The following is a 15,383-nucleotide window of genomic DNA, read 5'->3' on the forward strand; positions in this document are numbered from 1 at the left end:
ATTAAACAAGGAAATAAATTATTTATTAGACATGTCAACCAAATGCTTGGTTTTACTACAAGTGGCACAGAAGAAGAACCACAAGCGGAAATCAAGGCAAGTAATAGTAAAGAAGTTCAACAAGGGGAAGAAGAAAGAGAAGATGAGGGTTTTGGCACATTAAGAATCCCTCCACCGAGTCAGTGGGCAGAGATGATTGGCGTTAAAGGTCCAGAAGAGTGTGTAGTACTGGATTCAGATGATACAGTGCCTAGAAATGAACTGAACAGTAATAAACGACCCCGGTCAAGTGAAAGCCCACCGTCCAGCAGACCATCCTTGAAAAAGATAGCTCTTCAAGAATATGGTAGTACTGACATTGAGTCTGATAGTGGAGATGATGAACATTATAGTGCAGATAGCCAATAGTTAGGTAGTTACTAAATAATAACAAAGACTATGAAAGCATGTTAGGGTATTAGTGAACAATATAGTTTAAGTGCATAAACAGTGTAGTGCAAAACTGACTTTAAATATTGAATTCGAAATATAGTGAAGTATCATCTATCCAGAGGGAAAGGCATGTTATATATTGACATGTGTGGGTAGATAAGAAGATCTGCGGGTACCCCCAGTTCGGTTCTAGCCAGCAAGCCAGCATACGTACGTAACAAATTGGTTAACCCCGGGTTAGTGAATGGTGCAAGTGGCCCTAAGAGTCAGCCGGAGTAGATATCACAGTTTTAGGAGTCACAAATGTTGTTTTAAGCGGTCTAAGAACACAAACTGTGAAGTTTTTAAGAGCCGCTATTTGCCGACCCCTGAGTTAGTTGATTCTTGTTATTTTTAGGTACTTGTTGAAAATGCAAAGTGAAATCGGAAAAACTTAGATGTTTAGCGCATACTTAATCGGCGGCTGCTACTAATGTGTATTTCTTGAAATGTGCAATAATGATGTTTAGCCTGGCAAAAAAGAGTAGAAATTAAAAAGTGGCAAAACAGTAGTGTCGTCCCTTTCAAATCAAGCTAAGAAAAACGGGACGACACTACAGTGTTGCCACTTATTAATTTCTACTCTTTTTAAATGAGCGTTTGATTGCCAGACTTATGAGTGTTTGTGATTGTGTGAATTCATTGTGTGAAAGTGTATCTCTAATCATTTTTTCCAGGGCTGGATATGGAATCCCGAAACAACAAAAAACGTTGCATGGGCCGCGTCACGAAGAACCTAGCAGACTTGACCCTTCAATCCGGTCTCGTGAATGAAAGCCTGAGTCTCTACCACTCGTCTGCGGAGATATTGAGATCGGTCAATGACTGGCTGTGGCTGGCCGCTGCTAAAGAAGGTATTCAATGCAAACATCAAATATATTTACGGCATTATTCATAAACGTCAGCAAAGTTAATCAGCTGATGATCTTCGTTTGTCCCTCTCTATGGCATAGCAACAGATAGGGACAAATGACAATCATTAACTGATTAAGTTAGCAGCCGTTTATAAATAACGCCATTAGAGTTCAAAAAGGGTGAATCAAATGGAACTGGGAGGTAAAACACCCCTGGAGTTGCAGGCCTGCATAGGCTACGGTGATCGCTTGCCATCAGGCGGGGCGTGGGCTTGTTTGCTATCGACGTGGTATAAAAAACAATTAAGTAGGTATTATGAATATTATGATTAAATGCAGATTTGCCATTCAGAAATTCAGGTGGTTCAAATTTAGACTGCACGCACTTGCAACGTTATTTGCTCGATTTGATCCGCGCTTTTTTGAAAACTCTTTATAACTTTTACAAGAGCCCTTTCATGGGTATTATTTGTCCTTGACTTTTATAGTATCTTTGCTAATAGAAGTATTAGAACAAATTTCGGTAGAAAATATTTCGGTTTATAGTATCTTGTAATTGCCTACTGAAAACTGTTTATTTTTTTCAGGCCTCTGCGCATCATCCGCCATTCTTCTCTATCCAAACTTGAGAAACCCCGCCCCTCTGCAAAGAAACGCAAGCTTACAAGAGAGCTCCCCCAACAAATCGAAATCTCTAACCCTATTCCAATCCCAAGCCGACCCTTTCAGAAAATTCAAAACCTCCCCTCTCCGGTCTTCAAAGACCTCTAGCCCAGTCAATCCCCCCGGTGAACTAACCCCTTCGTCATCAGACAGTATCGAATCCTCTTCGCGACAATCTGAAACTGACAATGCAGACTCAGAATCCTTAGCATCATCCAGTGACATTGAATACCAGAGTCAAAAATCCTACTTAGGTCCAGACTTGCCTTCGATACCTCGGCAGCCTCAATCTCAAATAATCAACCAATACCTGCTAAATGGGGATGATATTGTAGAGAAATATCGTAAAGCTATTATCCATTATAGCAAGTATCAGAATGCTGGTATAATTGAGACGGAGGCGTGCTTCAAAGCGGCGAGGATCGCAGTGGAACAGTGGAACTGTCTCCACGTGTCGGGGTTCCTTCAGAATGTGATATTTATCAATCTCACTTTGAGCGAGCAGGAAAAGATACAGAGATTTGACACGCTTGCTGAGCTTTACATGGAAATAGGTACGTTATTTTATTATAATAGATTGATACACAAAATAACTACAATTATTTACTTTTTTTACATCGTAATTTAATTAGGTACCTACATAATTTTGATTATATACTAAAGCATTTCTAGCAATAGGAACCTTGGGCATTTTTAGCTATATTACGCTGGGTTTGAAACGAATACATCAGATCAAAAAACATATTATTAAATTAAAAAAATCTAAATACATTTATTTCAGATAACTATGATCCATACATGATATATTCAAATAAAATTACAAAAACAATAATAATCATACATCACAATAATACAAATAAATGTTAAAAAAAAACAATTTATTAAAAATGTAATAATATTTATTTAGACAAAAATGCAGCCAATTTTATTCATGCGATCTTGGAGTTACCGAGTTGAAATAACGACTTATAGAAATGCTCTTATCTTGACATCATGACATGCAATGTGAGATTCTAAATGCTATACGCAACATACCTACAGTGTCAACCCAAGACCAAGGCCTAAAAGATTACAATTTTAAAATAGAATTGTATGTTTAGGGTTCCTTCGCAAAGCCGCATTCTGCCAGCGCCTGGCGGCATCTAGACACGTCAGCAGTAACAACCCCAACCCGGACTGGCAGCGGTGCTACTACCTCATGCTGCACAGCTTCCCGGGGCAGAAGCTCAGTCTAGACCCCAACTACGTCATACAGCATCAAGTTGGTGAGAGCTACGCTACTATTTCTGACACCACTGTTTCACTCTTTGGTGAAGAAAAACATCGCTACGAAACATGCATTTTAGATCTGGGAAGTAATTAAAAAGTGTTTTGTGTCCTAATCAGCACATTCAGCACTGAGAGTATAACCTAAACCTTTTAAACAACAAGAGCAGGCATGCACTGAGCAGTCGGCCATTGAAACAGTGGACCACTTTAAACATCGAACTGAAAGGCGTAAAAACTACGTGGGAAGGGTTAGGTATATGGGCCAAAATTCTTGCTGAGTTCTGCAGTTATTTTAGCCGCCTTGTATTAAGGCCAGTGATGATATGGATAATGATTAAAATCCCATGCAGTCAGCTATAAAAAAACTTTTTTTTTCTACAGGTTGGCCAGCCCTTCAAATCCAGTTACTCCAAGAGTTGGTGATCGCTGCACGCCGTATGGGGCACCCTGCGCTTGCTACACGGCACATGACGTTTTTACTGCAGACTATGTGGCCGCATCTCACCAAGCAGCAGCATAAGGAGTTCGCTATACAACTTCAGGTAAAAGTTACGATTTTGAAACAATTAACATGCAAATTCAGCTGCTTCAAGTGTACTCATGACGACAGAATAAGTAATAGTATTATCATACAGAACGGCCACGCACCGCCCCGCCCCGACTCGCATTACCTCGCCCCGCGACATGATTCTGGCGGATTTCTGGCGTCCTCAGTATAGTGACTTACCCACACATACACAATGACGCGTGTACAGACGTGCCGCGCACACATATAAACGCAAATGATTTTTGATGTATACAAAATACAAAAATACAACAAAATTCTTTATTTCATTAAAAACCATTACATATTTTTAAAAATGGCTGGTGTCTCCCTGTAAGTTATTCACAAAATAACCTGTGCTGGGAGGCACCGCTCTTCCATATCTAATTTACAATTTATTTAGTATTATACTATTAATTATATACATACTTAATTATAATGTGTGTGTGTGCGATTGTGTGTGTGTGTTTGTGTGTGTTCGTGTGTGTGTGTGTGTGTGTGTGTGTGTGTGTGCGTGTGTGTGTGTGTGTGTGTGCGCGTGTGTGTGAGTGTGTGTGTACTGATGTATGGCGCGTCCGCCCTGTGTCATGACACATGCATGACGATCTCATAGCGGATAATGCGGTCGGCAGTATTTTTTGTACAATTTATTGCAACAACGTCTAATAGTTTAAAAGATACGGGCAACAAAACTGAACAGAGGACCATTCCCTTCTTTCCTCCGTCGTTAATTCATCATCTCACCACTACTCACCAGGAGAACTCATTTTCGAAACTAAACGAATATTATTTCTGGTGCTTAACAGTAAATGAACATGTTTAATAGTACATTATTGTCGAGGTTCGGAAGTAGCTACTTGCTGGCTGAGGATTCGTTTTAAACGGACGACCTTGGGAGTCCGTTTAATTGAATCCGAAGCCAGCAAGTAGCCTTCCAGCCGAGTCATATATAGTGCTTTTCTCAAAAATGGTGCAAGAAATGTAATATAATACATAGAAATATTTTACAGAAGCAACGTTCTAATTTTCACAGAAAAAAGTAAAACCATTAAAAAGATTTCAGCTGAAAATACGCCAACCTATTTGAGACAACCTAAATAGTTGCGGTACCAACATTATAATAATAAGTACTGATCTCTGTTTGGCTGTTTAATGGACCTATGCCTTCATTTGATATGGCCATTTCAACGTTTAAAAAGTTTGGAACCCGACAAATAATGGAATTTGTATGCAACATTACAGTCCCGAAATCGAGACTGCAATGTTTTTAACTTTTTAATTCTTTGACTAACCATAAACTACGCACTTCGCGACCTATTTTTTAACCGGCAACGTCGACTTTGCCGTCCATTTTTGAGAAAAATAATATTAAACATAACTATAGATGGTCAAGCAGATCTTGTCAGTAGAAAAAGGCGGCAAATTTGAAAAATGTAGGCGCGAAGGGATATCGTCCCATAGAAAATTTTAATTTCGCGCCTTTTTTTACTGACAAGATTTGGTTGACCAGCTATAATTATAATTTCTTTACATGCACAGAAGATGGAGGTAAGATTATTTTATCTCATTGTTCAATGAATAGTTATGAAACAAGACAATACCTATTACTCGATGTGTCCTATATTTAGTCCCACTTGCACCATCCCAATAACCCGGGACTAAGCTGTTAAACCGTTAACCTAGTGTCAAATTGTACTGGTAACCATGGTAACTCCAGGTTTAACCGGTTAACCCCGGGTTAGTGGAATGGTGCAAGTGGGACTGTATTGCTTCTGCTTGTATTCGTAGAACGTTACAGACGTTTGGTTACCTAATACCTAGACCTACGTCTTCTTTTATGAATCTGGCGATTTTTTTAGCATTCCTGTTTGTAAAGCGTCTACTGATTTCTGCATGATTTATTGTTTTGTTTATGTATTTTGAATGTTACGTTGTATGTACTATTGATCGTAGGTTAGTAGGTAGGTTCGAGGTTTCGTTAATAAATATTGTTCCGAATATATCAGATCATGAGTCAGTGATCAGTGCACCCTCGATAAACTCTTTTAAAAACAAACTCGATGAACACTTTCGTAGACTACAAAACACAAGTGGACATTGATGTGCACGTATCAGCTTTAAGCTGCCTGTGCATTCACATATAATAATAATAATAGCTTGGGCCTTGCCCCGCTGCTGGCGGCACCCTAGGTTAGGTTTTTTTATAATATGTTTATAAGTATTTTGTATTGTTAGGGTTCCGTAGCCAAATGGCAAAAAACGGAACCCTTATAGATTCGTCATGTCTGTCTGTCTGTCTGTCCGTCTGTCCGTGTATGTCACAGTCACTTTTCTCCGAAACTATAAGAACTATACTGTTGAAACTTGGTAAGTAGATGTATTCTGTGAACCGCATTAAGATTTTCACACAAAAATAGAAAAAAAAACAATAAATTTTTGGGGTTCCCTATACTGGAGGCTGCACTTTTTGTCAGACAACATACAGAACTATTCCCACCGAAAATCGATACGTATAAAACTAGAAGCCAATATAGAAATAAGCTGTTAGTGCCAAGATCTACCTTAGCTATGTATAAAAAAGGACCGCAGTACAAATGTATACAAATTTTTAATAATATCCCTAATGCTATCAAAGCCGAACCAGATGACAAAATGTTTAACACTAGACTAAAAACCCTGTTAATAGAAAATTGTTATTACACAGTCAAATCGTTTCTCGAAGATAATACGCTAGATAATAAGTATGACATTGAATTAATTTAGGATTTAATTATTATTTTTTTTTAATTATAGCTTGACCTACTAGTACCAACAATAAATCTACTATTAACTATACGATTAGAAAAGACGTCCGGAAAATAAACTATACTATATTTTGACAAAATAATTCCATTAACTATTTAATATTCCAATTTATTTATTGACATTATAATCCTGAATTAATTTATGTGACTATGTAGATGCTATTTTATTAAATAATTGGTAACTTTAAATGATTATGTTATATAACCTGATAGAATCGTATAAAGTCCTATATAACTGTAAATATAAGTACCTACTATTGTGTGCCCTTACAGGGTGTCATGAACTGGCCTCTTAAATTGTAACACCTTATTATGTACATGACAATGCAATATTGAATAAATGACTGAATGACTACTTAGAACTGAAACTCAAAATTTTTTTTTCATCAAACCTATACGTGTGGAGTATCTATGGATAGGTCTTCAAAAATGATATTGAGGTTTCTAATATCATTTTTTTCTAAACTGAATAGTTTGCGCGAGAGACACTTCCAAAGTGGTAAAATGTGTCCCCCCCCCCCCCCTGTAACTTCTAAAATAACAGAATGATAAAACTAAAAAAAATATATTATGTACATTACCGTGTAAACTTCTACCGAAAATTGGTTTGAACGAGATCTAGTAAGTAGTTTTTTTTTAATACGTCATAAATCGCCTAAATACGGAACCCTTCATGGGCGAGTCCGACTCGCACTTGGCCGCTTTTTTTTTTGTAAATGTTTTTGTATTTTATTTTTATATCCATATTATAAAATAACCTAACTTAAGCTTGGAGACAAATAAAGAGAATAATAATACATATACCTACATTACATACATAATATATAATCACGCCTAAATATTTCCCGGAGGAGTAGACAGAGACCACGGATTTCCACTTGCTACGATCCTGACATACCTCTTTAGCTTCCGTTACTTTCATAACATTCCTCATACATACACGCTCGCCGGTTTAGGGTGCTCTTGACCTGGCCTTTCTTCTGTTCCGAAATTGGCCCGATATCGAAAGTCGTTCCGTACAACCACAGACAAGACATCCTCTAGACTGAGCATAGTAACGCTACCCCCTCTGCCACTTATACGGTAGTTTTACTCCATCTTCGAGTCAATCCCGTGCCGTGATTGGTCCCTGTCTTTGAACGGACCAATCACGGCACGGGATTCGCTCACCTCGTCCCCCGCACCCCCGTATTTTTGGCAGCATCGGTTTCATGAAATAATTGCTCTAAACTCCGTTTAGAGGATTCCTAGTAGGTTCGAGGTTTCGTTAATAGATATTATTCCGAAGTTGGCCCGATATCGAAAGTCGTTCACATTCAATGTGGACTGTTTTTCCAGGCCCTATCAGCGCAGTGCGAAGGCGGTCCCGTCCCGCTAGTCCTAGAGACGGGCGAGGTGATCCCCCCGCCAACTTCACGCTTAAAAACACCCCGCATGTGAATGTAGACTGTTTTTGCAGGCCCTATCAGCGCAGTGCGAAGGTGGTCCCGTCCCGCTAGTCCTGGAGACGGGCGAGGTGATCCCGCCCGCCAACCTCACGCTTAAAAACACCCCGCATTTGAATGTAGACTGTTTTTCCAGGCGCTATCAGCGCAGTGCGAAGGCGGTCCCGTCCCGCTAGTCCTAGAGACGGGCGAGGTGATCCCCCCGCCAACCTCAAGCTTAAAAACACCCCGCATTTGAATGTAGACTGTTTTTCCAGGCCCTATCAGCGCAGTGCGAAGGCGGTCCCGTCCCGCTAGTCCTGGAGACGGGCGAGGTGATCCCGCCCGCCAACCTCACGCTTAAAAACACCCCGCATTTGAATGTAGACTGTTTTTCCAGGCCCTATCAGCGCAGTGCGAAGGCGGTCCCGTCCCGCTAGTCCTGGAGACGGGCGAGGTGATCCCCCCGCCAACCTCACGCTTAAAAACACCCCGCATTTGAATGTAGACTGTTTTTCCAGGCCCTATCAGCGCAGTGCGAAGGCGGTCCCGTCCCGCTAGTCCTGGAGACGGGCGAGGTGATCCCGCCCGCCAACCTCACGCTTAAAAACACTCCGCATTTGAATGTAGACTGTTTTTCCAGGCCCTATCAGCGCAGTGCGAAGGCGGTCCCGTCCCGCTAGTCCTGGAGACGGGCGAGGTGATCCCCCCGCCAATCTCACGCTTAAAAACACCCCGCATTTGAATGTAGACTGTTTTTCCAGGCCCTATCAGCGCAGTGCGAAGGCGGTCCCGTCCCGCTAGTCCTGGAGACGGGCGAGGTGATCCCGCCCGCCAACCTCACGCTTAAAAACACCCCGCATTTGAATGTAGACTGTTTTTCCAGGCCCTATCAGCGCAGTGCGAAGGCGGTCCCGTCCCGCTAGTCCTGGAGACGGGCGAGGTGATCCCGCCCGCCAACCTCACGCTTAAAAACACCCCGCATTTGAATGTAGACTGTTTTTCCAGGCCCTATCAGCGCAGTGCGAAGGCGGTCCCGTCCCGCTAGTCCTGGAGACGGGCGAGGTGATCCCCCCCGCCAAGCTCACGCTTAAAAACACCCCGCATTTGAATGTAGACTGTTTTTCCAGGCCCTATCAGCGCAGTGCGAAGGCGGTCCAGTCCCGCTAGTCCTGGAGACGGGCGAGGTGATCCCCCCGCCAACCTCACGCTTAAAAACACCCCGCATTTGAATGTAGACTGTTTTTCCAGGCCCTATCAGCGCAGTGCGAAGGCGGCCCAGTCCCGCTAGTCCTGGAGACGGGCGAGGTGATCCCGCCCGCCAACCTCACGCTTAAAAACACCCCGCATTTGAATGTAGACTGTTTTTCCAGGCCCTATCAGCGCAGTGCGAAGGCGGCCCAGTCCCGCTAGTCCTGGAGACGGGCGAGGTGATCCCGCCCGCCAACCTCACGCTTAAAAACACCCCGCATTTGAATGTAGACTGTTTTTCCAGGCCCTATCAGCGCAGTGCGAAGGCGGTCCAGTCCCGCTAGTCCTAGAGACGGGCGAGGTGATCCCGCCCGCCAACCTCACGCACGTGCCGGCCTGCTCCGCGCTCGCGCCGCGCCCCGCGCCGCCGGCGCGCGCGCCGCACCTCATCAAGTGCAAGACGCAGAGCGGACCGTTCATATTCACGCCCATACACTTTGGCAGTTTGGAGAGGAAGGCTAAGAAGGATGAGGGGAAGATGGGTGAGTTTTACTTTTTTATTTACTAATACTTTAAAACGTGCTTTTCTTTAGGTAATAATGCATCTTTTCCTTTCTTTACGCTCTCAAATGTTTAGTTTTGGGTAACATTTAAAATTGTAATCTTAAAAAAAAAAAACAAAAAAAAAACAAAAAAAAAAACAGACTGTTGATTTTATGAAACAAATGAAACTCTAGGTCTAAACTTAAGCAATATTGTATATATAAGTACTGTTTGTAAACGACTGTATGTTTCTAAAATATAAAAAAAAAAATTACAATGTGAATGCAGACTAGTTCCCCCTAATCCTATAGGTACTCCGTTCCTGATGCCAGATAGGATTTTGAAGGAAAAATGGTTCTATGTGGCAGTTTTTAGGATGTTACTCATTCAATAAGTACCATTTATCAATAGGGTATTTGACTGTATATAAAATAGATTATTTCACACCATGCATAAAATAAAGCATTAGATAATTACTAGAAAAATATAGATATGGCAGTTATTTTTAAACATAAGTTCTATTTAATAAATCGTTTAGAAATATAATAAAAGCGGCCAAGTGCGAGTCGGACTCGCCCATGAAGGGTTCCGTATTTAGGCGATTTATGACGTATAAAAAAAAACTACTTACTAGATCTCGCTCAAACCAATTTTCGGTGGAAGTTTACATGGTAATCTACATCATATATTTTTTTTTGTTTTATCATTCTCTTATTTTAGAAGTTACAGGGGGGGGGACACACATTTTACCACTTTGGAAGTGTCTCTCGCGCAAACTATTCAGTTTAGAAAAAAAATGATATTAGAAACCTCAATATCATTTTTGAAGACCTATCCATAGATACCCCACGTATGGGTTTGATGAAAAAAAAATTTTTGAGTTTCAGTTCGAAGTATGGGGAACCCCAAAAATTTATTGTTTTTTTTCTATTTTTGTGTGAAAATCTTAATGCGGTTCACAGAATACATCTACTTACCAAGTTTCAACAGTATAGTTCTTATAGTTTCGGAGAAAAGTGGCTGTGACATACGGACGGACAGACAGACGGACAGACAGACAGACATGACGAATCTATAAGGGTTCCGTTTTTTGCCATTTGGCTACGGAACCCTAAAAAGAAGATAATTTGAGTAGTAGGAAAATACCCTATTATACGATCCCAACCTAGTTCTAAATAAAATAACGAAGAAGGCAATTTTATTATTTTAGCGACTAGTTAGTTAAATACATAGTTAGCGAATTGCGTTTAGCGAGATTTAAGCAAAAAAAAGAATTAATGGAAAAATATACAAATGAAATGAAATGAAATTTATTATTAATAACACATCGTTATAAGTCAGTATACAATAGTATTTAAGTATAAGTACATAGGTATCATAATTGCATATTCTTGCATATTATTATATTATATTCTACAATATACAAGGCTAGAGCAATTTTTTGTAGTTCTCAGCCGGTCTGGTCCAGTGTTCCAGAAGAGCACGAGTTCGAATCTCGTTCGAAGCAAAATTTCTGTCCATTTTGTTTAAGTGAGCTTTATAAACGTAAATGATTTAGCCACCGTTTTGACTTAGTAAAAAAATAGCTGTTAATGTGTTGTTCGCCGGATCATACTGTAATTTAAAAAAGTATAAAGTTTAGTTTTTATGTAAAGCAGGTTTTCCAATAAGGTGTATTTTTTTTTCAGAATACCTCTGGGTAGAAGACGACATATGCGAGGTCCAAATGAAACTAACCAACCCGCTGCCGTTCGAATTAAAAGTATCTAACATGCGCCTTCTAACCTCGGGAATAGTCTTCGAATCCATTCCAGAAACTATCATCCTACCCCCCGACTCCCCCACCACAGTCAATCTCCACGGAACTCCAAAAGAAGTGGGCGATTTACAAATTATGGGGTACTCTACACATACACTAGGCGTCAAGTCGAACTGTAGACTCAAAAACATGCCTACCCCTAACAAATTCCCAGCTTCATACACTATAGAAGTAATCCCAAGCCTACCCACGATAACTATAGAGACTACAGTGGCGCCATCTGGAAATTTGAACCTGCCTAATGTAGAGAATGTTGGGAGTATTACGAATATTTCGCTGCATAATGGTGAAGGCACGGATTGTACTATGAAGATAACTAATACGAGTAATGTGCCTATTGAGTATTTGGATTTGGCGATTCAGGTAAGGTTTTGACAATCTTTTAGTTATATTTCGCTATACCTACCTACAATATATCTAAAATAACGTCCCAATCGTACACTAAGTTTATTGACTGCCAAGTTTTCCAGTTTTTGCGCATGATCCATTATGTATTATGTTACAACCATACCCCGGTCATCCTGGGTTTTGGATGCGGGGATGTTTTACACTAGCCCAAAAATAGGTAAAAAACAGAAACTATTTGAACATTTCTGAGCACATTTACATATTTTTAATACACGTATTAATAATTTCTGCCCTTAAAAGTTCGGGTACAATACAATACAATACATTTAATCATTTAATCATTTAATCATTGCAATCATGTACAACATTATAAGTATACAAGGTACACATATGTGAACATGAACCCGGACAGGGTATAGCAATTAGTTTTAATCTTATACTAAAGTCTTATTACAATAAATGGTCGTAGTTTATATAAAAAAAAAAATTGCATTACATAAACCAACAATTACTCTAATTAGGTCTTAGATATATTTGCAAGATTATGAAAAATAGACCATGTAAATTGTGAAAGTATGGACATAAGATTGTTATTCCTCCAAAAATTCGGCTATTGAATAGTAGGCTTTATTTATAAGTAGTTGTTTTAATTTATTAACAAATGTATTATAATTTTCTTCTGATTTAATTTGTCTGGGAATGCTATTATATATGTGGATAGACCTGTAGTATGGACTTTTTTTAAACATCTCTATTTTGGGTTCCGGTAAGGCTAAATCATGATTTCGGCGAGGATTTGTATTGGATTCATAGAGGTTAATATTTTTACGTACAAATTTGGCTGTTTCTATATATAATATATATAATGAAGGGAAGGTTAATACACGGAGTCGAATGAAATGTGGTTTACAGCTAGAGGGTATTTTGATGTTAACTATGATGCGTATACACTTTTTTTGCATAATAAATGCGTCATGTGCATCAACGCTGTGTCCCCAAAGTAGAACGCCATAACTTAATAATGAGTGAGCATACGCGTAATAGGCTGACAGAGCACATTGCTCATCGGTATTTACTTTTAGATTATATAAGGCAAACACAAAGGAAGATAATCTGTTCTTAATTCGCGCAACATGTCGTTTCCAATCCAAATGAGTATCAATTGTGAAGCCTAATAATGTAAAGTCTGATACTTCTTCTACATTTAGTTTTCCGGATGTTGAACTTATATCTATGGGCTGTTTTTGATGGGGTCTGAATTGGACGGCTTTCGTTTTCTTATTATTAATTTCCAGATTGTGGTCTTGCAACCAATCGCCTATTGTTCTATATGTTTCGGTGATGAGAGTATTAGCGTCTTCGCTTGTAGGGCATTTAAACAGGAGGGATACATCGTCAGCGAACATAATGCATGTGTGTTCTGTTATTTTTGGTAGGTCATTTATATAAATTAAAAAAAGTACGCAACCGAGTACGCTACCTTGGGGAATGGAATTGTTTATGGTTCGGAGAGTAGATTTAAATGTCTGCATCTGATGAAGTTGGTTATTGTAATGATCTATTTGTACATATTGTTTTCTGTCCTGTAAATATGATTTTAGCCAAGCATGAACTGGGCCACGGATTCCTATATTGTATAATTTCTGAAGTAGTATGGGATGTGAAACTCTATCATAAGCTTTAGACATGTCTAATAACAATCCGACCCCGTATGTTTTATCTCTGATGTGTTCCAATATTGTTTGTATGTAAGTGTATACTGCAAGAGTGGTTGAATTATTTTTCTGAAATCCAAACTGGTTTTTGTCTAAGAGTTTATATTTTTCTAAGTAGTTATAAATACGATTGGTTATACATTTTTCAAAAATTTTTGATATTATAGGGAGCAAAGCTATGGGTCTGTACTGATTAGGATCATCTTTTTTACCGTTTTTCTTTATAAGGGGTCTAATTTTCGCTATTTTCAATTTTTCTGGGAAACAACATTCACGGAAGGATTGGTTGATTAATTTAGTTATTGGTGGGGTTAGTTCATCTGCGCAAGTTTTAATTAGTATAGGGGGCAGTTCATCTGACCCACAACTGTATTTATTCGGCATATTACGTATAGTTTTAAGTATTTCTGGCTCAGTTGCTGGAAGTAAGTACAATGAGTTAACAGGTGAGACTGCACCAGGCCGACTCGTAGTGCCATTGTAATGAGATTGCTCACTTATATCTGCAAAAAAATCATTGAAGTGATTAGCTATCTTTTGAGGACAATTAATATCGATATTTGATATCTTTAATTCAATATTTTTGAGCTGTGTTTTCGATGATTGTTTTCTCGTAATTTGTTTTATAGCATACCACATACTTTTGGTCTTATTCTTAGAAATACTCATACTTTTTATGTAATTTATTCGCTTAGCTTCCTTTACACAATGTTTTAGTATTTTTGTAAAAAGTTGATAGTGTTTTGTTATAGTTAAATTGTTTGTTTGGTTCACTAATATTCTTAGCAACCTTTTGTGACGACATGACTTTTTGATGCCTTTTGTTAGCCAGACTTTACTTTTTTTGGTTTTTTGTTTGATAAGTTTTAGAGGTATGTATGTGTCTAGTAATTTCTGTAGTTTATTATCAAAATTGTTATAGTTGTTATTTATTGTTTGGCAGTTTATGATTTGTTTATCCCAATCAATTTGACTTAGCGCGTTTTTAAATAGCATAATATTATGCAGGCTATAGTTGCGTTTATAAACAAACTTATCAGTGTAACTATTATTCAATAAATTATTCTCTTTAAATTCGTATAATAAGCTTTTGTGGTCGGATATACCTTTATCCTCAACTGTTAGATTATATTTTTTATTATTAGTAAACAAAAGATCTATACAAGTTGAACTCTTGTTTCTCTTGTGGGCACATTTACAATTTGGTGGAGGTCATATTCAAGCATCACATTTATGAGTTTTTTAAAGTTATTCGAGTTACTAAATTTATTTATATTAAAATCACCTGTTATTATAATATGTTTGTGGCTTTTTAGTTTTAATTTACCTAAGAGTTGCTCTAGTACTTCGAAGAAGGTTTCGATCTCACGGTCTGCTCTATACACAACAATTAATATAATATCAGGTTTTAATTCTATTGCACAACATTCTATAACTAATTCTACTGATAGGTCTGCAAAGTCCGGTCTATCATGGTAAGGAATATCTTCTCGTAGCAATATTGACACTCCTCCGCCTTTGTGTTTCAGACGATTGAAACTTGCAGCTGTTACGTAACCTTCAATTTGTATAGCATCTTTTTGTTCATCTGAGATCCAAGTTTCTGTAAGGCATAATGCTTGGTATTGTTGATCTGTAGTCAGGGCTTCTATTATGTGGGTCTTATTTTTTAGACTTTGGACGTTCTGTATGAGTAACTTAAAATCAGTTTCGAAATGAATAAATTCCTGTAGTACAT

At 38.8% G+C, this 15,383-nt stretch overlaps 1 protein-coding gene across 5 annotated transcripts in view; it reads left to right on the top strand.

Moving 5' to 3' along the window:
- LOC134654013 (protein brunelleschi) overlaps positions 1-15,383 on the top strand; it is a 32,009-nt gene that overhangs the window by 7,756 nt on the left and 8,870 nt on the right. Inside the window, exons 5-11 of one of the 5 annotated variants that reach the window (XM_063509392.1) lie at positions 1,149-1,325; positions 1,913-2,542; positions 3,089-3,253; positions 3,639-3,799; positions 8,673-8,729; positions 9,582-9,762; positions 11,452-11,945. In XM_063509392.1, the coding sequence (XP_063365462.1) occupies positions 1,149-1,325; positions 1,913-2,542; positions 3,089-3,253; positions 3,639-3,799; positions 8,673-8,729; positions 9,582-9,762; positions 11,452-11,945 (1,865 nt within the window). Of the gene's footprint in view, positions 1-1,148; positions 1,326-1,912; positions 2,543-3,088; positions 3,254-3,638; positions 3,800-8,672; positions 8,730-9,159; positions 9,217-9,280; positions 9,338-9,402; positions 9,460-9,524; positions 9,763-11,451; positions 11,946-15,383 lie in introns of all 5 variants that reach the window. The other 4 variants (XM_063509388.1, XM_063509391.1, XM_063509390.1 and 1 more) reach the window with 4 other exon arrangements.

This window comes from Cydia amplana, chromosome 14 (genome assembly GCF_948474715.1).
Source record: "Cydia amplana chromosome 14, ilCydAmpl1.1, whole genome shotgun sequence".
NCBI lineage: Eukaryota > Metazoa > Arthropoda > Insecta > Lepidoptera > Tortricidae > Cydia > Cydia amplana.